The sequence below is a fragment of the Netta rufina genome, assembly GCF_964035555.1.
Source record: "Netta rufina genome assembly, chromosome: 2".
Classification (NCBI taxonomy): Eukaryota; Metazoa; Chordata; class Aves; order Anseriformes; family Anatidae; genus Netta; species Netta rufina.
Window position 1 is genome coordinate 2,006,421 of NC_140124.1, and position 27,255 is coordinate 2,033,675.

Here is a 27,255-nt window from a genome sequence, read left to right on the forward strand (position 1 = left end):
AAGGCATGATGGATCTCAGAGGAAGCCACGGAAAAGAGAAGCCACAGACAGACAGACAGACAGGAAGGCAGTCCCCTAATTTCCTTGTAGGGCCATTTCATCTTCTTCTTTCACCACAGGCAGGGAGTTGAGAGGTCTGGACTGGACATGACCAGAGAGAGTTGGGAGAGTTTCAGTAGAGCCTAGGGCACAGAATCAGGAAAGGTGAGTGAGAGGAGAGGAGACCAATGACAGAAATACTCTTGGCCATCCAAATGGGGCAGACCAATCATGGGCACTGTGAAATTCTAAAACTTTTTCTTCCTACTGAAAAAAAACCCACCCCAGAAACTCTCCTTTAAAATGGATGAGACTATCTGGAAATTTTAAACATGAGATGCAAAGGAATAACCCTTACTTGTACTATCGGAGAAACCGTCCCCTGTATCTGAATGACCATGTCTGCTGCCACATGTTGTTGGTTTAGAATTGTGCATGTGAATGGGAGAGGTTTACCATGTCACAGTGGTATCTTCATTGTTATGCCCAAGGAGCTACACTGATTTACACATTGGGAGGGCCTAACCCTTACCATTTAAGCATACAGAAAACAACCCCAAAAGAAGAGATAGGTCTTATGTGCAGGTGAGGGCATGAGAAGTACCTCCAGGGATCTCTGTCAGCTCATTGAGTGGTGGCACAGTCTCCAGTTTGTCTGCATACGTCTTGGCTGCTTGCCGTTGAGCATATCGTGCCTCAATCTCTTTCTTTGTCCGGGGAATTCGGCACTTGAAGATACAGCACAGCGTAATAACTGGGAAAGGAAAGAGAGAAGCAAGAGCATTTAGCTTAGATGAGCAGATCTCTGTCTAGAATGGGTTGGTTTCTTCAAGTGGGAATCTGGAGCTATTTGCATCTGTGGAAGGGTCCATCAGTTACCAATTAAGTTACCTGAAAATAAAGAATTATTACTCTTAAACTGAGTTGTGGAAAAAAATGAAGAAAGTCCTTCTCTCCAAAAATAATGTGAAACATTGCCTTAAATCAAATATACCACTGCTGTTTCTGAGCACAACACAGTAATTACTTTTATTTTCATCACCACCCTGTAGATTTGTGAAATATCATCTGACTTTTCAAGGTGTGGTAGGATATAAGAACATCAACAGCTCGAGTTCATTATCTGTTTTTGACATTAGCAATTAAGATGTACTGTCACACTTCAACAGTATGTTATTGCTGGGGATTACTGACACCATATCTTAGTCATCCAGTTTTGTGGTAGGTAGGTCCTGGGGATATGGACCACCAGCTGAAGAAAGTAATGAGGATAGGAATGCTGTAAACCCTTCAAAATAGATCCAGAACAAGAGCTCAGTCTATGCCTTTAACGACTTTCATCCAAATCCATTTAGGGTAAGTCAAGAACTGAATCCAGATCTCCTAAATCATCATGCTCTTACTATATCACTATGCTTCTTTCCATGAGCTTCTCTTCTTTACATGACTTAAGGATGCAGCTGATGATTTAACTCCTAATAAGATACATCTTTCCTACATGGCTAAATATGTACATTATTTCAGAGTTTACATCTGTAAATCTAATCACGATTCAGATAATTAATTACAAAGAAATAGCTATTGGTTGATTGCCTAGACTAGGAATTCACAGGCTTGATTAGATCATTGGTTCATTTGTGTGTCACCTCTGACAACAATAAAACAGCAACTTCATGAAAAAAAAGGCAATGAGGCTTTGAAACTACTAATCACAAAATTAGGTGACCCATAGGTTACTAACGCAACTGAAAAAACACGATCTCATAGTCTGTACGAACTTTTGTATCGCTTTTTCCGGGGCATTCTTTTAAAGGGATGTTCAATAAAACTCAGCTTTTCAGTCTATCTAAATGCTTAATCTCATTTATCTATCCTGTAGAAAGAAACAGGTTCTGCAGGCAGGCAGAGACTTGTGCATAGAAAGACGTTGTATGATTAGTTTTACACATTCTCTCTTATCTTAACTGGAGATCCCCCATGCTCTGAGAAAGGAACATACATCCAACTTTCTGGATATTTCAACAGCTACTTCCTCTGTTTTTCTACCACCATGAGCAATGGATCAGACCTTTGAGGTTAATTCAAGGAAGAGAGAGAAATAATCTCCATGTTTGGTTCCAAGTGTGAGCATTTCTCATCCACGAGCAGTAAAACCTTTTTGCAGAGAGCCTGCACAATGTCAGCACATAGAACATTTGCTGGTGTAAATATTTCTCCTTAAAAGTTTTTCTTGAGCCTGTTCAGCCTCTCCTAAGCAGGACTATGTCAGCCAGGAACAAGACTTGCATGATGTCATCATATCACAAAAGAGAAAAGAACAGTAGTAAAACACCTTTCTTAGGGTTTTAGTTGAGACTTGTGTGAAGTCACCATGCAAAGTGCAGCACGTTCCCTATCCTTTTCTGCCAAAAATATCACTCCCCTTAAACAGCCTGCTGCAGAGGCTCTGGGCCACCTAAATGTCACAGCAGCATGAGACACCTGAAGCTGTAGGAAATTGCCTAAAACAACATGAAATAGTAATAATCTGTAATTGGGGAAGCAATCCAGATGCTTTTATCCTTGTTCTTCCCTGAGGGTCAGCCAGAAGCTGAGGGTAATTGAGCTTGCACTTGTCTGACAAAAGCAAAGCAAGGTACCCATATGGTGTTGTTGGCAGCACAACACTGGCTGCTCACAGGTGGGTAACAACTGTGTCTGGAAAGCACATGGCTGGGTCTGTCTGTTTTTTTGGGGCAGCAGGATTTTTCACTGTGCACCTGCCCAAAGGGCCACAGCGATATTGCAAGCAGGGGATGATGAGGGCTTCTTCATGTTAGCAGACAAAAAAAAAACAAAAAAACACCAGACATCCCCTGGGCAAGGACTCAGGGCAAGGTCAGGCTAGACATGCATTGAAACAGTGACAGAAAGCTGGGGAAAAATGTACTTGGGGGGAATGGGGTACGTGCTTTTTTTCTCTGCCCACTTTTAAATCAAGATCCATGGTTTTCCTGAAAGCATTCTGGAATTCAGCTGAGCTGTTAAGTCCTCTACTCACACTCAAGAAAAATAATTACTAGGAAAATTAGCACCACATTTCTTGGGGAGTGTTAAACATCGAGCATATCAACTTTCAAGTAAAGCACAAAGAGATAAATCAATGCCCTTGAAAGCCAAAGAGAAGATGCCTGCTAATACCACAGTTGTTCGCTTAGCCCTGAGAGAAGGACTTAGAATTGTTGTATCTCTCACAGATTTACTTCTTTTCAATTACAAAGGCAAAAAGCATTGTTGCCACATGACAGTAATGAGCTCGCCTCTCTGTTTAATTTTCTAATGGAGATGATGAAGTGCTGTATTGAGATATCAAGGATGTGTGCTGTCTTGGGGCATGAAATGATTCACAATCAGCCATTGCAGCAAGAAGATTACATGAAAATAACAGAGTAGTAACAGAGTAGTTTTATATCTCCATCCTCCTTGTAAGCTATGCTTAGTGTGAGGCTAAAGCCACACAGGGGGTTAAATATTGGAATGAATAATGTTGTATTTTAACAGAATAGGCAAGTGAATAAGATTTTGGTACAGGAGCCTTAGGACACTGAAACTGATGCCAGGAATGAACATGTCATTGCTAGTGGGAAGTTATGGCCTGTTGGATTTCTTTGCTTTTCCATCCAGGTCAGACAGAGCAGGCTGTGGAATTCATCTGCTCTGGTTTGCATGTCCCAAAGCTAAGAATGGAGATTAGGCTCTCAGACAGTCACCCCAAGCTGCCTTCTTCACTGATAGAGAGAAAGAAATACCTCTACGGAGTGATTAATCTCATATTAAGACATATATTTCAGGTAGGTCAGATGAATGATCCTCTGCACCTGCATTTCTCCCATTAAGTACAAAGAGAGCCTGCAGCGACCAGTCTGACAAAGGGCCACGGAGAGCAGCGACCACCTGAAGCAAGAGCCAGAGGCCAGACAATGTTCCCTAAGCTTCTCAGATGTCACCAGAGATCTACATTTAGGCATACAAACTCCCTCAAAAAAAAGGTAAATCTCATCCTTTGGAAGTAAGAGTGAAATTTTCATTCTGTATTAGAAGAAGTTTGAAGCCACGTTAGCATCATTTCTGTTGTGCCTGGTAGATCTTGGATGTTTTTCAGGCTTCAAACCAGTCAGATGTTATTTGCTCCACTGGTAATTTATCCATTAAATGAGCCAGAAGGTGATGTAGCCATAATATTTCCTGGGCCTTTGCTGGTGCCAAGTTTATTTCCACTTGGAAGAGCAAAGCTTATTTATTTATTTATTTATTTAACTCTGTAGACAGAAACCTGGGAAGCTGAACATGCCTTAAGGGCATGCCTTAAGAACATGCCTGAGAGCACCACACCAACAACAACCTTTCTGGAATTTGGCTGCTTGTGTTCAGGACCACATGAGGAGTAAAACACTTGATGGCCTTCAAAGGAGGAGTTAGAAGAAGCCTCAGGAGAGGTTCCCCTCTGCTTCATGTGGGAGTGACTTTCAAGCTGATGAGCTCATTCCTGGTTCTTGCCAGAGGTACACAGCAGTGGTGCTGCAGCTATGGCCATGGCAAGCCATGTGTCCCATTGACCTGGACCCAGACCCATGGATGTGGTGTCCCAGCTTGACCTCAGACCTGCCCCATCACTTCTGCTTTGTCTGTGTCTGACTTAGCCACCATGTGAGGATTGTTGATAACGAGGACTGCTGTTTAAAAATATCCATTCCCACAAGACAACAGATCAAGATTTGGATTGTGCTCCATTCCATGTGAGTTAGACATCAAAGAAATCCTCCTACAAAAGCTTAGTACATACCACAGCATCAGCTGAGCCTGTTAACTGATGGGCCCTTGTTCTCAGGACGAATGAATTACCGTATAAAACAAACCACATAAAACCTCCACGAGGTTTATATATGCAATGCAAGTAGCTTGAAGATTTTGTTTGAGATAGGAATTTGTGTAGAAATATTAATTGCAACTCAGCTGAATGGTGATAAACTGATCATGAATAGTGATTCCTTGACCACTTTTGGTTCTGGGTCCATAGGATCAAGCAATAGGAAGATCCAGTTTGTTGGATGAGATTTGAGGATTTGTTGCCATGCTTTTCTTCTGGCAGGCAGATGACTGACTTCAAGACTTGAACGTTTATTACTGATTCTTTTATACCCCAGGTAAAAGCTTTAATTGCTCTGCTATCAGATGATATTAAGTTTCATTCTTTCATGCTGTGGCTCTTCTTTTCCTTTCCAGGATTTCAGTTTTCATTTCGGCTGTTGCAAAGCCTTCTAAAATGCAGCCTAAGTCAACTGTTGCCTTAAAGTGTGATGCTGCTGTGAGCTTAAACAATCTCCCTGTAATGTATTAGGGCCACATGGGTGTTATGGAAGGTCCACAAGAATATCCAGGCTTGAAATGCTGACATTATTCATGGTTTCTTTGATGACAGACTACATAAGGTAAAAGAAATAACCTGTGCCACAAAATGTAGTGGAGTCATTTTCAATTATCTCCCTTTTTCTCAGCTTTTCTGTATTAACAATATGGTCTTGTGATACCATGATAATAGGCATCTTCTATTAACTGCAAAATTAAAACATCAGCTTCTTCTTTTGCAGCAACATGCTGTGGATTGCTTTGCTTTTCATCTGCTAAAAATCATTTTCCCATCTCTCCACCCTCCCCTTCCTTTTCAGTTATCTGACACACATGGCTGATTTCAGCCACTTATTTTTATTTTTGAAGGAACAATTATATTTTAAATTAAAAAGCCTGGTCTGATTCTGCACACAATGTTCTTTCCACCCTGAAGGTTCAAGCTGACAACATATCAAACTATTTTTCATTGCTTCTACCATCCTGATCATAAGAAATGTAATTTTTCAAGAAGGAAACAAGCACTTTGTGGTCCTTTATGAAATGGTTATTTTAAAGGAATCAGCTTTTTGCCACCTATGATGACAAAATAAATATTGTATTTTATTATTATTATTATTTTTTTTTACTTTCTTCAACAAATATTAAAGAACTCTGACTGGGGAAATAATGAGAAACTGAAACTTGTTCCTTTCTCGACTTTTACCATGTTTTCTTTAAATTTGACAAGGGTCAATGTCTTTGTAATATCTACTGCTATTCAGTTTGGAAGAGCTGAAAAATGGCCCTCAAAAGCTGTAATTTTAAAACGTCATCTGATGTACAGGCACAAAGCAGGTGTTAAATGTATAGTTCCTGCCATGAATAATTAGATTCCTGTCATCATTAAATGATGACTGCACGTTCACTCTTGCTAGCTTAAGCTAAAATATTTTGCTTCATAATTAAACAAACTAACAGCATATACAAAAGACTGAAAGAAGCTTTAATGTCTGAAACCAAACATCCACGTGGCTAAGTTACTTTATCTGTTGTCTCTTTTCTCTTCCTTAAGTGAATTTAGTTATCAACTCAAACAAAGTTCCTTCCAATTTAGCTTGAGAGTAAATTCAAAAATCAAAAACTACAACAACAAAACTCAATTCTCCCAGGAATTAAGAAAGATGTAAATTAAATGTCTTTTCCAGAGACTGTCTAGCCTAGCATGTTAGCAAAGCTATGACTGAGAAGTGAACAATTTCATAAATTGGTTGGAAATTGGCTGTAATACACAGTAGGTTTGTTCTCTTTGAAGCTGAAAAAATATAGCCTGCCAATGAAGCATTTAATTAACATTTAGCAAAGTAGCCTGTGCTACCGTGAGTTAATTAGGCAGCCATTCCATTGTTAATAATGAAAGCAATTAATGCAGATGTATTCAATGGCAACTTAACTGCAGCACTCTTATTTAAATGTTCTTTGAGAAGGCTAGAGAGTTGCTTACTATATGACTAAGATGGTGCTTTAAGGAAAGAGCTACCATATTTTGGCAGTCCAAGCTACTCACAGAAGTGTTACTAACAGGGTAATTGTGATAATGTGAATTCATGAGGGCTACTGAACTCTTAAAGAAAATTAATGCTTGGGTGGCTGCTTGTAGGACTGTCCCACCCAGAGTGCTTCTGGTACCTGAATTACCTCATTTAAAGGAGCTCTGCTGCTACCAGAGCTCCTGCTGAGCTTCTGGTGCTCGAGAGGAGGTTCCCCAGGCTCAGCTCCAGAAGAAAGTGGCTTTCCTTCTAAGGGATGTTCAGCTGCTTACAGGGCATGTACGTGCAGCCTGTCTTGGCTCAGCCTGGGAGTCAGGTTGTGGCAATGGGGATTTGGGATCTGTTCTCTTCCAGAGGGGGGAGACAGACATATGGATGGCAAAAATGCCAGACTTGGAGTCTGGATTAGGGATGGATTAAGTGCCTCTTCAAGATCCTTCTTAACCTTGTATTTTATTCTGCTCTGTGGCTGTTCTTTCAAGGAAAATGTAGTACTTGGATTAATGTACTGATTTCCTAGCAGGCAAAAATAGGAGTAAATGAAGAAGGAGAGCTAGACTGCAGACTCAGTTTTGCCAATGTGACTTCATGCAAAGCATTTTTAAATGTGTCCACCTCTGCAAAAGGCCCTAAGGAGATGCTGACAGAACTTTTGAAAGGGACAGGGGCTGCTTCATTATTTGCACAGCCATCAAGCTTAACTACACCTCTGCACAGGATATTTTCCCCGGTGTCTGGAAATGAGGGTCTGTCCACACCATAGGGTCACATCAACTGACCCCTCTGTACATCACAAGCTGTGAGGTTTAATTAATGCCTGAGTGAAATAACTCGTGTTGGACTGAATCCCACCCTACTCCAGGGAGAGCTGTTAAAGGGTGGAGAGTGTGGCAATACTTAATCACCTTCCCTGACACATTTATTTCTCAAATTCTCATTTGAATTGACCTGGTTTTAATTTCCAGACCCTGCTCTTGCTCTATCCACTAGACTAAAAGTACTTTTAATACTTTTATTCGTTCTGAAGTCCTTCAATGCTGCAATCAAGTGGCCTTTTGATCTTCTTTCCAACAAGCTAAACAGACCGTGCTCAATGAGATTCTTGTTTGAAGACCTTTCTCCAAGCATCAAACAGAGGTGAGGATTTTACTTATTTATTTTGCATTTTTATTTATTTATTTATTCTTTCAGAAAAAGTTTTAACGCATAGGCAAAAGCACCCTGACGGGACAGCAGTTAGAGGTGAAATCACCTTCTCACTTGTCATTGACCCCTGCAAATACATTTAAATATCTCATTGATGAAGTATCATCCTGAACTGCTTTAGCTTTTTGCTTTCCTCTGGCTACAATAGCTACTAAGTTTTACTGATCATCATTCAGTCACTGTCTGTTTATTCTGTAGATATGGTCTATATTCCTTGCTTCCAACCATAGATCCTTACTTCCACCTGCATTCATGGCATTTTGTCTGAATGAAATCATCAAACTCCCTCCATAGCTCCTTCCACATCCTTTTTGATTCTCTGGTCTCTTTGCAAGGGTGATGGCTTTAACAGCAACCATTTTGTATTTATTTTGAGCTCACTGGTGAAAAATTTGGGTTAAGGTTGGGCCTTTCATTAAAACAAGTGTTTCCTTGGGAAATTTTGGTCTTAGTTAGATTTCTCAGTTTTTGTGTGGGCCACAAAAACTAGTCATCACCAGGACCTCTGTAGAGAATCCCTGTAGATCCCAGGGCACTGTAGGGCACAGGTAATCTCATCCTTAGTGACGCATCTAAAACAGATCAGTTCCTGCTTGTTCTCTCATCTGGTCAGTCTAGACACCTGCCCTGAAGGTGTCTCTGGGTGGATGAGGTGAAATCTAGTAGAAAAAGTCCATGTTAGATGTTTTGGATAGTATTCTGAGCTGTTAATTACATAAGCCCTAATTTTAAAAATATTCTGATTGCTTATGGTTCTCTGTCTTTCTTGGGGTCATGCATGCTTGGTGCAATAGCTCCTGAGGCTAAGGTGGAGCGCTCTCCAACCTTCTTTCCCCACCATCAAGACCTATATCAGGGATGGGATTTACCCTTGCAGGGGGTGAGAGGTGTGGGACTGGTCCCTCTCCATTGCCTCCATGCAAGGAGAGGAGCTGTCACAAGGAGGAGCCAGCACCGCAGCTGTGTGAGGCAAGATCTAAGGATGATTCCTTTGTCTAATAAGGCAAAATACCTCTTTTTGGGCATTTATGGAAAACATAGTCAATCAGCTGGGCCTGACTTTTCTGCCAAACTAGAGCTAGCAATAAAACCCAGGATCCCAACACCCACAGATAATCTTGTAATTTGGGCAGATAAAAACCAGATTGAGACCTAATCTCTGCATCTCAGACCCGTGTATACCCCTAGACCTCACGTAGTGTCAATGATATACACAGATTTCACACAGTGAAACACATTATACACAGTGCACAGGATATACAGAGATTTCAATTCATAATTGAAATGTAACATCACTGTTACCTCCATTCATTTACAACAACTGAGGATCAAGGATGTGGGTTGTTGTTTACCTTGCTCTGGGAATCTGTGAAGTGTTTATTTTTCTTTTAGACATGTATTAGTTGGATTTTGCATGAGAAGGTGGCTTATGCCTGTTTTCTGCACTGGGTGGAGAAAGCACCCGGTTGGGGGATTAGGCATGAAATTCTGAAGAGCAAGTGGGTGTTAGAATTATGATTGTCTGTTGAAATAACAATAGTAATAATGAATCAGAACTTGAAGGCATAATCAAGTGGCAAATGAGTTTTGCCCAAGAAGGCAGAAAATTAACCTTTCATTTTCAGCTCCATAAAGCCATTCACAAGCGATGCTCGTCCGGTGCAGATCTCAAGCACAGCACACCTGAGCCTTGTGCACTGTGCAGAACAGCAGTGCAGCCTCTCCTCACAGTCCCCATCCGTGACCCCACAGTCCCCAGACACAAATCTACACTTCCCAATCCCATTGCAGCTGAGGTCACAGAGCAGAAGAGAGGATGAGGTAGCTGGTCAGGATCCCACCTGGTGGGGACACCTGTGGGGAGAAGCTGTTTGGGAGTCTTGATGTTGTCCAAGGACCCTTCTTTCCCCTTGCAGACTCCATACACAGTCTTCTCCATGTGACCTGACAGCTCTTGCATTTAAGGGAAGCCATCCTCAGGCAATGACATCTCCAATATTTTAGCTGGTTTGGATCACAAATAAATCTTGTAGAAGACTTGAGCATATAGACATGTGCCTGTGTGCATGGTAATGGAAGTTTAAGGTAACAGTACTATACAAACAAGAACAGTATAGTTTATTATCAAAATAATCAACAAGAAATAGTACTTGTTGATCATTGAAGGGCATAAAAACGGTCCTTTCTTTGTAAAAGACTTTATCTTAATCACTCCTTTTTTGTGCTTGGCTTGGGCTACATATGCTGGCGTCATGATGTCTGGGGACTTGGGCTACAGCATAGGCACACATGCACAACGGTTCTAAAACACAAGGCATTTTTTCACGTGGTAAGAGGTTTCCATGCGACAATTTGGGCTGAGGGCAACAAAGATGTCAATCTGTTGTCCCATGCAAGAGCCATCCCTCGTCCTAAGTCGTGTTCTGTGGTTGAGGACGCTATTCTTGCCCTTGCATTCATCTCTGCACAGAGTATTCCGTGCACCCTGATGAGATTTTCTCATATACTGGGCTGTTAGTGAGGCAGCATTTAGTAGATAGATGGCTAAAGCCTCTTGCAGAAAGCACCATGTGAAGCATCCCTTAGCCAGCTTAAATTATCTGCGCCTCACTGCAAATTCTGCACATTAATGGAAACATCTGGACAGTTTTGCTATCCAAAAAGTAATGGTTATTTAATTGTGTAAATCTTTTTTCTGGCATTTATACTTCGACACCCACAGCAAGTTGGTAAATAAAACCTCTAGCACTTCAAATTAAACTGCTCTCGGTTAATTGCATTCAAGATGTTCAACAGCTTTGTTGGTACTCGTTAAATAATACTTGATTACTGGGAACACATTTGTCCAATGTGAGCCTCCCTGATAGCAAACAAGCTTCTTTGAGCTTTCATGTCTGAATTTATATGTCAAGAGAGAAATTACTGATGCTTGCGGCCGGGGCTACGTTTTCCCATTTGACTGGCATAAATGAGAATGGGAAAGTGCCTCTGGTAGGACAGAGATAGGGAAAAAGGGATCAGAACTGAGCCTCCTAGTTTTGCAATCAGCTTCTGCTTTAGCCCACTACTTTTTCACTCCTAGTCCATATACGATTAATTTTCCAGTAGTGCTAGACCTGCTGTGGACTATATGTAGGATGTCCCTGCCCGTGGCAAGGGGATTGGAAATAAGATCTCTTCCAACCCAAACCATTCTATGTGCAGTGAGCAAACCCATTTCCATGTCCCCGGAGCTGTTCCAGTGCCACTAAACCACCAGCACTGAATAATCTTCTGTTAATTAAAGATCCCCCCCACTCGTGGACACAGAATGATCTAAAGTGCACCGCCAGGTTAGCTCAGCAGTTCCCTGGCACGGTCACAGAATCACAGACTGGACGAGGTTGGAAGGGAGCTCTGAAGATCATCTAGTTTACAAAATGATAATGAAAGGGGGTGTCTTCCTGCCTGGGGTACCTGAAATTCCTCTGGTTGATTTTTCTACACTGGGCAGGCATGGCACAGATGAAATTGGACTCTGGGTGGGAACAGGGACCTCCTCCCTCTTCACAGTATTGTGCCTGCTCCCACCATCCTCTTCATGCCCTTTCTCGTGAGGTGCTGCCCAGGTCCAGTATAGGACTTTTGGTGCAGAGCCTTTGATCTCTGTGGATGAAACTGGCTGTGCAAGATTCAGAGATTATGAGTCAATTCCATCCTATCAGTGTTGGGCCTCAGTTCCCCATTTACAGCTCTTCAGAAAAAGAAAATGAAATGCCAGATAGAGCAACTAGATAACAAAGCTCCTGAGTGAATCAAGTCCTAATAGCTAATCCCATCTCTGTTGTCCACTGTTGTCTTATCAAGGTCTTTCTGAGAAAGAGAGAACCAGATGCTACCACAGTCTCTGCCAAGTGCTCCTGCTCGCCGGGGCCTCCTTCCTTATCACCCAGCACTCAGAGAAGCCATCCAGAGCAGCTGAACATTGCTAGGTGTGAAGAGACAGTCCTGATAAGGGTTTATTTCAAGGGACACTGGCAGGAGATTTCCCAGCCTAATGGTCTGCCTTGTCTACCTGATTAAAATATATAAGGGGGATGGTTTTCTTTAACCAAGGACAAAATGACTGAGATAAAATCTGGGGAAAGAAGAGCAACAGTGAGTTAACTTGCTCTGTCTGGTAACTGAGAGATTTTCTTTTTCTTCTGTCCTCTCCAGATTTTCCTCTAGAGGAGCTGCTTAATTTAAAAATAAGCGTTCATGAGCATTCTTCAGTTACAGAAAAAAAAAAAAAAAAAAAAAAAAAATTAGCATTCCTGTTATTTTAATAGATGAAAAAGAATTGTACAATGATTGAAAAACATATTCTTGAGGGTTATATTTCCAACAACAACTGAATGATGTTCTGCACATACTATGAAGTTATATTTTCTACCATGGGCTTCTATACTCCCAAAGATTTTGTTGATTAGTTTGTTTTTGTGCCACGACCTGTACACTATCACAGAACAGAAGCAAAGATGGAGAGGAATGGGTCTCTCAGGAGGAGCCTGGAGGATGCTTTTTTAAAGCATCTAAGAAAGCTGGCTATGAGCTGCTGCAGGAGAGGCAGAAAAGCCTCCTGCTACCAGGTGTGCAAATGCTCTGGCTGTCCTGGTCTCAAATAAGTAGAGTTAGGAGGCATCCCATTTGCTTTGTAACTCCCTAAAAATCTTGCTGTGAGTTAGACGACTTCCTTAGCGACCTGCTGCTCTTTTCAGTGGTGTGTGTTACCAGTATAAGAAAGTGCCTTTTTCTTTTCATTAAATAAGGAAATATAAAAAGGGTTAAAAAGGGTTTGGATCAGGCTTTTTTTTTTTTTTTTTTTTCTTTTTTTTTTTTTCTCCCCTGTCTTTTATTATGTGATTACGCCATCTTGTGGAAGTTGCTAAGAGCAAGAGCTGGAAGCAACACCTGGATCATATCTATATTTGCAAGCCCTATTGCCCAGCAGAAGCAGGCTTGGGGGGTGGGAGAGCATGGAGGACCTGCACCCACACTCGTTGCACTTTGGGACTGTGGCTGTGCAGACGTTGTAGCCTGGTCTTCTGGGTGTCCTTTGGAATTATGACGTACATTCAGGACTATGTCTTGCAGGATCAACTGTCTTCTCTTTCTGTTTCAACCAAAAGGAATCCAGCATGAGTGCTCTATGACCACTCAGAGTGAGGAAAGTAGGGATATCAAAAACATCTCAGTTCACCTCCTCTTCTAAATTAAAATGATAAAGTAGACACACCTTTAAGGCCCTAAAGCTTTGATAACGAGGTCAGGTTGTAAGCCAATGGGATCATGCCCAGGCCCTGAAAAGGCCTGGAAACTGGCCTCTCTTTTTTAGTGCTATGAGAGAGAGGGTTGTGGTCTCCACAACCAGAAGAAAAAAAAAAAAAAAAGGAATTTACCTAGAACCCTTTCTAGCTCTTGTCCCATGGGAAAAGAGTAATATTACTTAGCTTTTTGGACAGATACCAACGTGACTTTCAAGAGCTTGCTCCTAGAAAAACCTGTGCCTGCTCTTGGGATTTGGAGCTGTGCTGGTCAAGCTGGGGAACCACCACTGCTTTGGGGATCACAAGGCTCAGGAGCAGGAAGATGTTGCTGGAGTAAGATACAAGAAACTGGTGAGAACTGGCTATGGGATTCGGTCAATCTGGTGGTGTTAAGTTTGAACACATCACATTTTGATTTGGATGAGGGACTGAGGGACTTGGTTAATAGTTGCTTTCTTCACATAATGCTTATTTTTTATCATAAAGTTGTCTGAATACATAGCTTAAGCTGGTACAGCTGTTCTCAGATCCACTCTGCTCATTGAAAGAAGAGGGTTCTTCAAATAAAAAAGGTTGTACTAGAGGAATAGTAGTACTAGAAGAGTTAGTACCATAGACTGTCTCCCATCTATGTTGTCATGTACTTAATCTTTTTGTCACTCTGAGACTCAGCAAGCCAAAACCCTCCAATTTCCTAGGAAATACTTTTCCACTTCTTTAGTAATATATGTCTGTAGCAGACTGATGTAACAGACTTTTTTTTCTTTTTTTTTTTTCTCTGAACTACTTATGTGTATTAGCTTGATCTCAACCCTTAAAGCAGATGGTATTTTACAGAATTACACACAACCTGTTTTTGTCTAGATGTAGATCCTTAAAAGGATTTTAACTTCTTACTATCCACTGCTATCAACACATGAAGTACCTATCCCGTAACATTCTTTGTACAGTGTTTTCTGTAATAAGTTTTGCTTCTGGGCTGTCACTAGATCAGTTAAATTTACAGGGGCCTTTGCTTCTTGCTACAGAGACTTTTAGGTAACAAAAGAAAACTGAGTTTCTTTACTGTAAGTGGTGCACCATCTGATGGCTTACCACTTAGGAGGCCTCTTCTGTTTTTAGTAACCCTAAATAACCCTGTGATATGTAAACCAATTTCTAACAAACAATGAAGTCATCAGACCTACTGGGTGAAATGTTTGTGACAAGGTAACACGCCTAAACAAAAGGAAAGCACATAAATAAACCCTATTGCAAACATACTTGCATTGTGAATTTGGTGCTTATTTCAGGTGGTGCATGGAGTCACTAGGATTAAATACCTGGCTATGTTTACTCTCCCCTGTAGAGTTTCTTGAGATTGTTTGCCAAGGGTGTTGTGGCATGTGAGGAATTAGCATAAGCTTCATTGATTAAGAGGTAAAATATGGGAGTGCTTATCCTGGAGACTAGGTGCAGGGTGTGGTGCTAGCCCAGAAGGGGCAATAAGGGGAAAACAAAAGAGAGGAAAAAGCTGGTTTAAGTTGTACGGTTGCTCTGGTTTAAACTGCATGGGAACATAACAGGAAGGCTTTCAGGAAAGGACTGCTGCAGCAGCCAGAGAGGAGGCTGTGACAGCAAGTGTCTGACTTCACCCCGTATCAGCAGAAACAACACACACACCGCAGAGCGATCAGATTTAAATCAGCACCACATCTAGAGGTAGCACCAGCAGCAGTTCTAGCAGCAAATGAAAACCTAGCAGGGAGTACTAGCTATTAGTTTTCTGCACTGCTGTGCTTTTAGAGATTGCCCAGCAAGCCCATTCCCTGCTGGCAGCTTGCACGTGGCTGCCTTGTTTTGGAGTGTGCTCATCGCTTATGAGGAGTGAAAGCAGAAGTTATGCAGAAAGCTAAGGCACTCAAGGTTGTCCTCCTGTATAATGCTTCGATGTTAGACCTATGAAATTAATTTTAACAAGCTATTAGGCCCATAAGCCAGAACATGGAGAAGGCAGTAAAAAATATATATATAAATGCCTGGAAGATCTAGGTGTGTCTAAGCCCATGTGGCTGGGTGACATCCTTCCTGCAGCAGGCAAGGATTTGAGGCAACCTCTGAGCTGATTGGGTTTGCCTTGGGGACTAGGGACAGGCTCTGGATGTCTGTTCCTAACAGGGCAAAAAGCAGGTTCAAGGGAATTATAAATGAGTCAGTGTAACTTCATTTCACAGACTGAGGTTGGATGGGACCCCTGGAGGCCACCAAGTCCCAAACCCTTGTTCAAGCAGGGCCAACGAGAGCAGGTTGCCCAGGATCATGTCCTTTCCTGGAAAGAGGCTGGAAATGAATTAAACTCTTTGCAAATGACTAGAGAGGGATAAGAAGATGGGGAAACCAAAAAGGGTCTATCAATTTTTATTTATATCCAATTAATCTATTTTGTGTGTGTGTGTGATTCTAAAGTTGGCTCAAGGAGAGAGCAGAAGACATTTCCTTTGAACTTAATAGGGTTATGGGCCTGCCCTAAATGATATTCTCATAATCAGATTTATGGCAGCAGTGCACAGTGAGGATGGTTTAAATATCGTTCCCCAAGGATGAGCTGCCTGGGGATGAAGGTGGATGAAGACTTTCAGGTGGGGAATCAGCTGCACCCAAACAGCCCCTTCAAGTGTGCTAGGAGGGCGCCTGATCCCACTGCATCCACCAGGTCTGAGTCAGTGGCTTCCTGATGACTGGATTCAAAAAGGACTTATTTAGGTATTGAAAACCCTTCTGAAATCAGATGGGGAGTCTGGACAGCTGGGATAGCATTTAAGTACCCTAATGCTAGGTCTGGCTGTGACCACAGACCCCTTGGGGTTTCTTATCTTAGCATGTGGGACAGCACCACAAGAGGTCATATATGACTTATCTGGGTTGTGCGACAGGGCAAGACCATGTCTGTAAGATGTATTTGAGCCTGAATGCAGTACTGCAGCTGACAACAGTCCCATGTGTGGCACAGTCCTACAGTTTCTCTTTTGTTCTGGGATGCCACCAGCTAATGCATTACAGGGTGGAGCCGCTGCGGCTGGCCTGTGGTTCCCTCAACCACCTCATCTGCCTCTCCCTTCCTGGGGGGAGGAGGAAGCCAACAAAATACCCTCGGTGCTGCCAGGCACCGCAGAGCCTCAGCCCGTGCCTTCTGTGTCCCTCCTCGGGCTGGCTCAGAGCCTGGTCCCAGGTAGGGTGGTGCTGCGGTGGGTGCAAGGCAGAGAATTGCCACTTACTGACTGCCAGGACAAAGATGGCAAAGATACCAATCACCTGCCAGAGGCGCAGCCCCCAGATCACCACCGTCTCCGAAGTGACAGGGTCCGGCTTCTTTTTGGGGGGTTCTGTGGTGGCCTGGGAAAGAGAAGGGGGAAAAAAAAAAAGAGAAAAATGGCTTAAGTTTGCAAGGGGAAAGATGCCACCAACAGGAGTTGGTGAGCCCTGGTCCTCTGGCCTTACAATAATTCAGATATCTTCAGGGAATGGAGACTTCTCTAGAGGTTTTGTCTAAAGCTTTTGTTGTTTTGAAATGTCTGAAGTGTTGTCAGTTTTTGTGGTTAGGAAATAACAGCAAAAAGATTTGCTTTTTCAAGTCCCACTTTTTTCCTAAAGAGTTCAGCTCCTTGGGTCAGGAGGAGATCTTTTATAGTCTTAAAGGGCTTTTTTGAGGCTTAGCCTTAGTGAAGAGCAACATAATAATAATGTAAAGTTACTTGAAACAGGGCAGGCTGGGGTGAGGAGAGACCTCTGGTCACCAGATGTGACCCTAGCGCTGGGGCAGAGCCATGGCCAGGCACAAGCAAGGCTGTAGCTCATGCGGGGACCAAGCTCTTGAGCTTAGGGTTAAAGCAGCTCCTACAGGATGGAGCTCAGCCTTTGCTGGGCTGTCCCAAGCAGCTGGACCTCTAGGGGTGGGATGCTGCTTTGCTCCTGAGCCCCTGTGTCCACATCTTGCACTCTGATTTGTGTTGCAACATCACTCGGTGCCTCAGCTTCCCCACTTATAACAGGATTTTTGCCTTGAGATATTTTGAAGGCAAATGCCATGTAAGTTTGATACAGAAGCAGATACTAGGGCCCTTTTATAAGCTGAGGAAGGACACTTTAGTTAAATCCCTACTATAGGGCCCTAACTGCATTATCAGTGGGGAATGAGAGGTTGATGGACCCTTGAAAGCCAGCACAGGCAGAAAATCCTACAGCGTATGCTTTAATTGTACAAATAGCAGAGCTGAATTAGATGACTATTTGAGCTGCATTTAAGTGCTGGGGATTCAAGCACATTGGTTTAACCATTTAAAGTTAGCCTCATCAAGCAGAGATGTTAGATTTCATGCAATACAAGCATGAAGTGTTCCAAACAAGGTTTGTCTGGACAACAGAGGCTCCAGTTTGGTAGAGCTCAGATTCCCACAGCTCTGGGAGTATTAGAGGTTGATTTGATGCAGGTAGGTGAATACACCATAGGGAGATTAAACAAAACAGGCAGCACCAAAGAGATGAGACTAAAGCTAAGAGCAGGGATCTTCTTAATAAATACATTTATAGTATATAAATTATACACATCAGGAGTAAACAAACAGCTGTTTGCATCAAGGAAGTTAGCTCAGCTGTATTTGTTAAGAGTCTTTGTGTTACTTAAATATGTTAAATGTGTAAATGTCATTAAATTGTGCTGTGAGTCCATGAGAAAAACTTTCTTGCATGCCCTTGCCCATTTAGATGGAAACAGGACAAGGACCTGATGGCTTCCATAGTAGCTAGGCGTTGACAAATGATATAGATAAGTCTCATTGCAGACCCAGTCCTGAGTATTTCTGTGCCTTGGTTCCCCACCTCTGAAATGGGGATAAGGATATTTCATGGTTGTGTTAAGAGGATAAATGTTACACCAGATGGGTTGTCAAGACCAACTCCGGAGGGTCTCAGTGTAGTGGTGATGTATTAGGTTCACACACATCAGCAAGAAGCATTTATTCTCTTATCTGATGGCTCAGAAGATCAGAGGTTCACAAGCCCTCACTGCCAGTGAACTTTGTTATGGTGTTCTGTGTTGTGGCAAGTCAGAGTTAAAACCTGCTAGCGACCTTTCAGAAACAAGTGTTAGCAAAAACACCTATATTGGCTTATATCTGAATGTAGAATCTGATCTGAGTTGGCAACAGCCTTTTGATATAAGCTGAAAACACTTTGTTTCTGAAAACCAAACAGGAAAAAAAAAAAAAAAAGAAAAAACCCTTCTAAACACACATCTGACTCCCTGCAGTGCCCTTCCCTTTCCAGCCCAAGAAAGTGCTGTTAAAACACAGCTGTAATGGATACCAGAGAGCTGGGGCTGCTCTCCAATTACTTGCCTATTTATGCAACATAAACCATAATTCAGTCTTTTCCTAATGAAGGATGCTTCCCATTGAGTCTGGAGTGCTTTGTCTCCCAGAGGATCCTATTCAGAACCCATCCGTGGTGGATAGGGTTGCTGTCTGAGCTCGACTCTTCCAAGCCACTCAGCACCACGTGGCCTTGCCTCGCTGCAGTTTGTGACTGCCAAACTTCTCCTCTAGTGCTGGGCATGGAGCATCCAGCTTTCAAAACCCAGAACTGCTACAGCTAAAAGAAGGGAGAAAAGATATCTGACTGGGGTGGTGTGGTCCTGTCTGGAACAGTTGAATAGGAATCTGTGACAGTCACCACTGAAAATAAATAAATAAATCCTTTTTCAGCCATAGGGATTCTGTATGCTGCTTACAAAGCATTCAGTAACACTGAAAATAAATCAAAGAAGCCACAGTAAACAGCAATCCTGGGAGAGCAATCAGGGCAACAATTTAGATTCAGAATATTTTGTCTAATTGGAAGTTAGACCAACAATGACCTTATAAATTTAGATTGCTGACCCCAGTGATCTGAGTTTATTTTCTGCTGTCTCTGGCTTTCCTTGCTACTGATCCTGGGGTTAACCTCTAGGGTAGCCTCAATTTGAATCTCAAATCATAGATTTTTTTTCTCTTTTTCCTGTGCACTACTCAGTGTGACTTTGCCCTCTTGAGAAGCTGAGCTCTCCCAAGGATTCATCTTTCCTTCCAGGCTTGTCTCTGATGAGCATCTGGGAATGGGAGCCAGATATAAAGAGGGAAACTGTTGGGTTTGTTGGGACTCTGAACATCTGTGTAGGTTTTAAGTGCACATCAGGAAGGGAGAAAAGAGAAGGCAAACAGGGACATGGTTGCTTTTAGCCCAGCCAGAGTTGTGCCGGATGGGAGCAGAGTTGAAGGTTTGGCTCTGTAGGTGGATGGAAGGAATGGATTTAAGGTTGACCAGCTACTGCTCCAGACAGTCTTAAAAGCAAGTGCCCTTTGTGGGTCGTGTAACCTGGTTCACTGCCTCATGACCAGTAAAGGGGCATCTCATGCATTAAAACCTGATCTTCAGCAGGACATAAATTACAGACAGGAGGCAAACAGCAGACCTGAAGCTGAGGGAACAAGAACCCATGCTCAGCACCACGGATTGGAAGTGATGGCTCCAGTTTTTTGCAGCACACACAGGCTTTGAGTCCTAATTACTCCCTTCTGTGCTCATCTCCAGCAAGAGCATCAAGAATAGGTTGTGTTTGCCTACCTGTGTGACTTCTGTATGGGACAGACTCATGCAGCAGAGTAATTGTAATCAGAATCAGGAAACTGAAGCTAGTCTGCACTGACAGCATTAAGCACAGAGCTGTGGGACCAGAGGTCCTTGCTGCTTTTGCCTGCCAAGCCTTGCAGTATTGGTCTTTTTGCTCTGGGGACCTCAAAGCACTTAATGCATCACATTTATAGAGCCAAAGCAATGTTTCCAATGCAAAGTAAATTAGCTGAGACAGGGGCAATTAAAAGATGTTCTCAAGATCACAGTGTGGATCAAAAGCTCTGAAGCACTTGCCATCAACTTATGGCCATTTCTGGAAGGAGCTGTGGCCATGGAACAGCATCTTTCAATGAGACAATTTGTGTTGGAGGGGAAAAGAAAAAGCAGGGTTTAAGATCTCTGCCACTTTCCTTGCTTTCACAAAAGCTTTTGATGTGAACCAATACATAAAGCAGAAAATATGTTAAATGTTTAAGACAGGAGTGCAAGGGGAAAAGGCAGGAAGCAAGACTGCTGCTGAACCCTGGCCATTTATGCAGATGCTTTGGTTTAATCACTGCAGCTCTTCATCTCTTCTTCATGTTCGTAGAGTGAGGGTTGAGAATGCCAAGGCAGAAACATGCAGTGAAGTTACTGTAGCATAGTGATCAGGCTACCACAGCTTAATTAATCATCAGATAGAAGCTTATCTGATGAGCAACTGCCTGTGGGCATGCACAGGGACTTGTAGCTGAGGGCTGAGTGCATTACTACACATCCTGACCAAGGAAGGGGTCCAAATGTTTCAGTTGATTGTAAGGTGCAATGCTGGCCCACGAGTCATCTACAAAAGCTAAGATAAATGTACAGCAAGGAGAAGAATAACATATTAATGAAAGCAATTCTTAGTAGCTGCAGGAAATTGGAGCTGTTGGTTTGTGCCTAGCAATACATGTCAAGATTTAGAGGTGCTGATTTGTGCATGAGAATAAATGTCAGGATTTGGAGTTACTGATTCCTGCTTAGCAATAAATGTCAGGTTAGTAGTGATTGGATCAGGGACAAAAGGAAAAGATATAAGGAGGCTGAAACATAGCAGAAATGAAAGTGTGGGGCAGGGCAATTCTTACACAGCCCCAAGGAGAAAAAAAATACCAAAAACCTGAAGCTGGTCCTTGCAGCTCAGTTGAGGGTGAATTTGTGCCAGTGCATTCCAGAACTGGAAGATGTATGGACAGATGAAGAGGTTATACTTGGTATGAAGGATAAAAGCATTGCTTTTTCTACACAAGGCAGCTGCAATGAATTAAAGATTCCAGAAGACTGGAGGCAGTAAAGAAAACTCCTGCAAGAGCTATCAGGCTTTATCTTTAGGTGCAGGAGGGTGTTAGGAAATGCTCAGGTAATTATTATGATCGGGGAGAGGCTTTGGGGCAAGTAGATGAGAAAATATAAAAGAAAATTATGCAAACACCTCACCACGATGTTGGTACCACATAGGTATCTGGGCACTATTTATGGGAATATGAAAAAGGTGAGGCTTCAGAAAGAAAAAGAAATGAGCAGAAAGGAGTAACTGAAAGGTTATAAAGCTCCCTGTGCCTCTAAGGATGCTCTGTGCTGAAAGGGTATATAAAGATGTTACAGCAAAAAGAAACTTCCAGTTTGGTTAAGTAGCCTGAACTTAAATGTAAAGGAGATGATGGAGACCTTGGTATATGTTCCATGTTACTTTGATGGAAGACCTGCACTATCTGGAGCAGCAGATAAAAAACAGGCAGCACAAAGTAAGATTAGACTGCTGGTGAATCCAACTCCTAGCCAACGTCAATTATGAGTATTAACCCAAAGCCAGACCATTGGTTTGGGTGTCTCTTGCAGGACAGCGGAATAGCTCCTTAGCCTCTGACTGTGTCAGCTACATATCCCACAACAGCTGGCATCACTTGTTGATGCCAGTAGACATAAATACATGTATATTTGTGTCTTGCACTTCAGGCTAAATCTCTCCCTCTGAAGTATATGCATCTGCCATTACTTAGGAGCTTAAAAATGTGGAGTACAAATAGTTAGGTCTCAGCTAATTTTTCCAAGGTTTTGGTATAGCTATGAGAAAGCAGCACTCACATAGTGCCACCCACCTCGTTGAGGCATCCTACTGAGAAGTGATGAATAAATTAGTATTTATTTCTCTTTAGCAATTAATAGTGGAGCCTATAGTGATTAGCTCAGATCTAACTGAGGCTAAGCTAAGGCTGGGCCATGCTGACAATACCCTGGCCCCTTTCCTGCTTTTCCACCCACCATAGCAGGCTCCCCTACCTCTGAAGTCACAAATTCTGCTTGTGGTGAAAACTGCCCCATCCCCAAGCCTGCTGTCCCCAGATATTGTGGAAGCTCCCAGGCTGGGAGCAGGCAGAAACCACACCATAAGGAGCTGGATCCAAGCTGACATTGGGCTCTCAGGGCTGTAAAACATCTACTAAACCCCAAAACACTAAATCATTTCCAGGCAGGTTGCCTTTTCAGGTCAGAATGGTTTGACACTGTTTCTCCTAGCTAGAAAATATTCACATTCACTTTTTCTGATTCATTTCAGAAAAGAGAGAGAAACTGTCAGTGGTGACTGGGGCGGGGTGGGCAAGCAAAGGTACCCGCCCCAGTGGAAAAGGAGACAGCTTTATTTGCTTCACTAAGCACCAAAGAAAAATGGAAAAATGGTAAAAGGTGCTACTTTTCAATCTTTTTTTTTTTTTTTTTTTTTAATGCCTCCTCTAATTAGGCTTGACTGGTGTTGCTGCTTTGCCTGCAGCATGGCTGGGCTTGGGAAAACTAACAATATTTAGTCCTAATTGCGTTTGATTGCACCTATCTAAAGGGCACAGATGTTTATGAGGGACTGTGCTTCAGACAGATGCACAGGCACGCTCCATCCTAACTCCCTTCTAAGTAACAGGAAAGACATGGGCTACCTGAGGATGGGTGTCCTTGTAGGCAAAACCCACCCAGAGAGGCCAACAAGATCTTCTTGGTGGTGGGGAGCCCTGACATGGTCCAGATACTGCATCAAAAATACAGTGATGTGTGTATGTGTGTATGTCAGTCTGTGGCTTCACAGGTCAAGGGACAGTATAATATGATGGTGTATTATAGTGGGGAGGGGGAAGAGCAACCGTAATGATTTAAGTGTGATAGCTGATAAATCTGGTGTTTACTGTTAGATTACAGTGTAGATGTAGCTGTTGCCCTGGTCATGAGGCTTGCTTGCACTGGGACAGCCTCTTTAGCACAGCTGTAGCATTTTGTACGATATTTAACAGAGACTATGCATTTAGTTATGGGTACAATCCCTCTACAAACAATCAGAATGGTCTGAGAGCATGTCTATTTTTTCCTTAAGTTCATGTGTTTGGGGGGTCTGGCAAGGTCCAGTGACTTTGCACCCTGCATGCCTTCCATCCCTCCTCTCTCTCAGCCCACCTCCTCCGATGGACCGTGACAAGGAACTTTTCAGAAAACAGCTTTGTAATTTTCTATAATATTTTGAATCCAGCTGGCCTGAAATGCTTGTATCTTCCTTAAAGATGCCCTTCTTAAAGTGAAGGCTTATCTCTTAAATCATCGTGTGTGTTGCTTGTGTGTGTCTTTGTGCACTATTATTTTCCTGTCTGAACTATTATTTTATTGTCAGCTGTTGGGTTAAATCTATGCATTCACATGGGAAATCAACCTCAGGAATCCACTTGGTAATTTCACCTACCTCCTTTTGAACTATAATCATACACAGGTATTTTTAGATTATTGCATACGGAGTCACATCCATCACATTCACTTGTAGGCTACAAATGAGGTCTACTGTCCCTTGAGCCCAACAGTATACCACTAAGTATAATGCAAACTGAAGATATTCATAACTAGTAGAAAAAGTAGTTTATTTTTTCCCTGCTATCTAATCTGTATTGCAGCTTTTGTATGGAGTCTAATCTGGAAAATGGGGGGATCAGAATCATCTTTATTTTTCTTGTTATATTGGTAGAAAAAAGGAGCAACAACTTCTAGTCTGATGGAGTTTCTGAAGAGTTTCTTTTACATAACTGCCTAGGATCTAGTTTTACCTTCTAACTACAGAGCTCCAAACACCAATCAAGAGACTAAGAACTTATTAAAGATACAGCAGATGCAGAATTTGACTCAGTAAGGGGAAAATTGACTAAACCACGTGCTGGACACCAAACACCTGCTATTTATTCCCACCTCAGGGTCCAAATGCATACATATTCCAAGCCTCTTAGAGGTGAGCTGATGCAGAGAAGAAGAAAAGAATAAAATACAGTCATGTTCAGAGGCTTTAAATACCTTCTCTCTCCCAAGTGGAAAATACGCACAGGTATGCACATTTGAAAATGCTTGGACATCGCTAAACAAGATCATGGTCTTGGTTCCTTACTCCTTGTTGTGGGGTGTTTTTTTGCTTACTGAAATGCCTTGATGTCCAGTCCCTTTGACCTTCCCTCTGTTTGGTCTGATGCACTGGCTTAGCATAAATTGAATTACTGGGGATAACTGCATTGTATAATTATTTGAAGGAAAAAAAAAAAGTCCTTGCAGAGCTTTGGAGCAGCCTGTAATTTATCTGCCTTAAATACAGCAACTGGCTGTTCATCTAATCTCATTTTTTGGATACCTGGTAATTAACCTGTTGTACAGCTCTAGTTTCCAGACAAGATTTACTCCCTCCAGCACAGTATAAGATGCAGTCATGTTATTTTCAGAGAGGCTGTTATAAGTAAAACAGACGAGAAAAATCACACCTGTTTTATAACGACTTTCCTAGTTTTGACATTTATCTTTGTTCTGCTTTGGCATGAGGACAAATCCTGGAAAATGGGTGTCTCTGAAACATCTGTCTTCTAACTGGAAGTGTCAGGGTGCTTATTCACGTGGCTGTCTTGGTGTTGGAAATGACAAGAAAATTTTATTTTATTTTTTTTATTTTTTAAGTCTTCCTGGTGAGGTAGAAGCTGAGTCTGCACACTGACCTGGCTTCAGCGAAGCATGCCTTGTTAAATGTGCTCTGTAAGAGAAAGTTCTGCCTGGTCAGTCACCTTGAGAGCTGCTGAAGGCTGAGCAGCTCAGGAAAATGTCTACAGCAGGGTGTGTGTGCGTTTGCAAAGGAGCTTATGGGCTCCTGTTTGGCTTGCTGGGGATGTTATACCATGGTCAGATGGGTTGATAGACCCATCAGTACTGAAATGCTGTATTAAGTAAATTTGAGACATCTGGAAAGATGAGGCAGAACCTGGGTTGTAGGCTGGGGATAAGAATTCAGCAAGGTTCTTGTTGCCTCTGCGTTGGAGACAAACTGCTAAAATCTGCAGACCAAGGGCTACAGAGATCAGACCTGACATGATGTAAGGCCAGGTGAGGGGCAGGGCAGCCAAGGATGCAACTCTTAAACTGCTTGAAACAAGATGTTCTTTTGCTAGCCTATTAGAGCCCTTAGCACAGACACAGCACAGCTGCAAGTTTTAGTTGAAACAACCAGAAACGTGAGCAAAGCAAGCCCTGCTGTATGAACACGCTGTTCATCAGCAGCATAGCACCGGGGTTCTGACCTCAGACCAATGCAGTGGCTGCTTCCAACATGGTTCAGGCTTCCTTAGTTTAGAAAAGTGATAAAGAAGTTGAAAATGGTTGGGCTGCTCAATTTTTGGCAGCTGTAGTTTCAGGGGGCCACATTCTGGACAGGACTTGCTTCTGAAAATGCCAGCAATGAAGTTGTTACTGCTGCCAGGGCAGCAGTGGGTGGGGAGCATCACCTCCGAAAGGAACATTTTCTCCGAGCTAGGTGAAATGAGGGAAGACGGAGGAAGAAAAATGCAGCCCAACCACTTACCCTGTACAGGTACATCCATGGATAGGATCAAGCCTGGTCCTCCTCTGTCCCTGGGCCCCTGATGTTGGCCACTTGTTGGACAGGCAGTACCAGGCTAGAAGATGCTGTGCTGGGACTTTTTGTGCTCTCTCAAGTTCTCTTTGCGGATTAAAGGAGCAGTTAAGTGCCATCCGTGATCATCATCAGCTGCTGGCATTTTAAAAGCACTTTCTTTATAGGCTGGGCCTGCAGATAGCAACAAATATCACCCGAAGGAGCCTCTAAGTCCTTGGAGCCACCTTAAATTCCCTGCTTTCTGCCCCACATACCCTCCCTGGGTAACCTGCATGGAAAAAAACAGGATTTCTGGACACCCCTAAGCCCCCTGATCCATAAAGCAGGCTGTTCCTTACCTCGATTAACTGTGCCACGGCAGCTCTGGAGCATGACAAGAAGAGGGAAGAAGGCTTCATCCAGGAGAAAGGATGCTTCAGGGGTGGATCCCACGCCATCTTCTCTCCCTGGTGCTGTTGTAGCCCAAAGCAGGAGAGGTGATGAATAACCGAGCCAGCTCTCAGCAGCGTTCAGCATTTACCAGAAGCCGTCATGTGCTGTCCCGACCCTTCTTTGCTGCCTTCCTTCCCAGCCCAGCAGCCACAGAGCCGGGAGTCATTAATTAATTAATTAGGCTGGTGTCGCTTACAGGGTGCTCTGCTGCTTCTCTGCTGGGGCTTTGTGCAGGGGGGATGCAGGGAGCCAAGCAGCGCTCAGAGCTGCTCCAACAAGAGGGAAGCTATTTATTCATTAAGACCCTGGCTTTTTTTCTTTTTTTTTTTTTTTTTTTTTTTCTTCTGTCTGACTGATTCCAGCTCTCCTGCTCTTGTTCTCCCTCCCTGCCTGTTGAGAGCAGTCTCTTCCCCTAATGAAAAAGGGCTGTAAGCCAAGCTGATGCATCAGCAGCACCGCAGCTGCCCTGTGCTAGCAGAGCCCGGTGTTACTGGAGATGAGCTCTTGGTGTCTCAGGATTTAAAAGCATCGTTCATCCCTGAAGGATCTTGGGGATGTGTTGCTGCTGTTTGCAACTTCATCTGGCCTTCAGGTCTTGAGGGAGTGGAAGGCAACTGGGAAGAGCAGCAGAGCCAAACCTTGGGCCACCGACCAAAAAAAAAGGCGAGGAGGAGAGTGTTTGGACAAAATGGGTTAAAATACCTGCTTTGCTGGATTAAAAATACAGTAATCTTACAGATCAAGTCCCAGTGAAGGTGCTGAGCGCATGCTGATGAACTTTTCAGCTATGGCTTTCTTATTT

The 27,255-nt window shown here is 42.9% G+C and overlaps 1 protein-coding gene across 1 annotated transcript; it reads right to left on the minus strand.

Moving 5' to 3' along the window:
- Nucleotides 1-75: 75 nt before the first annotated feature.
- Nucleotides 76-26,458, minus strand: TMIE (transmembrane inner ear; the record flags this gene model as incomplete). The annotated part of the gene is made up of 4 exons (XM_084283018.1): nt 76-182; nt 644-793; nt 16,702-16,819; nt 26,360-26,458. The coding sequence occupies 4 exons, from the start codon at nt 26,456-26,458 to the stop codon at nt 76-78; spliced, it is 474 nt and encodes a 157-aa protein (XP_084139144.1).
- Between the last annotated feature and the right edge of the window lie 797 nt (nt 26,459-27,255).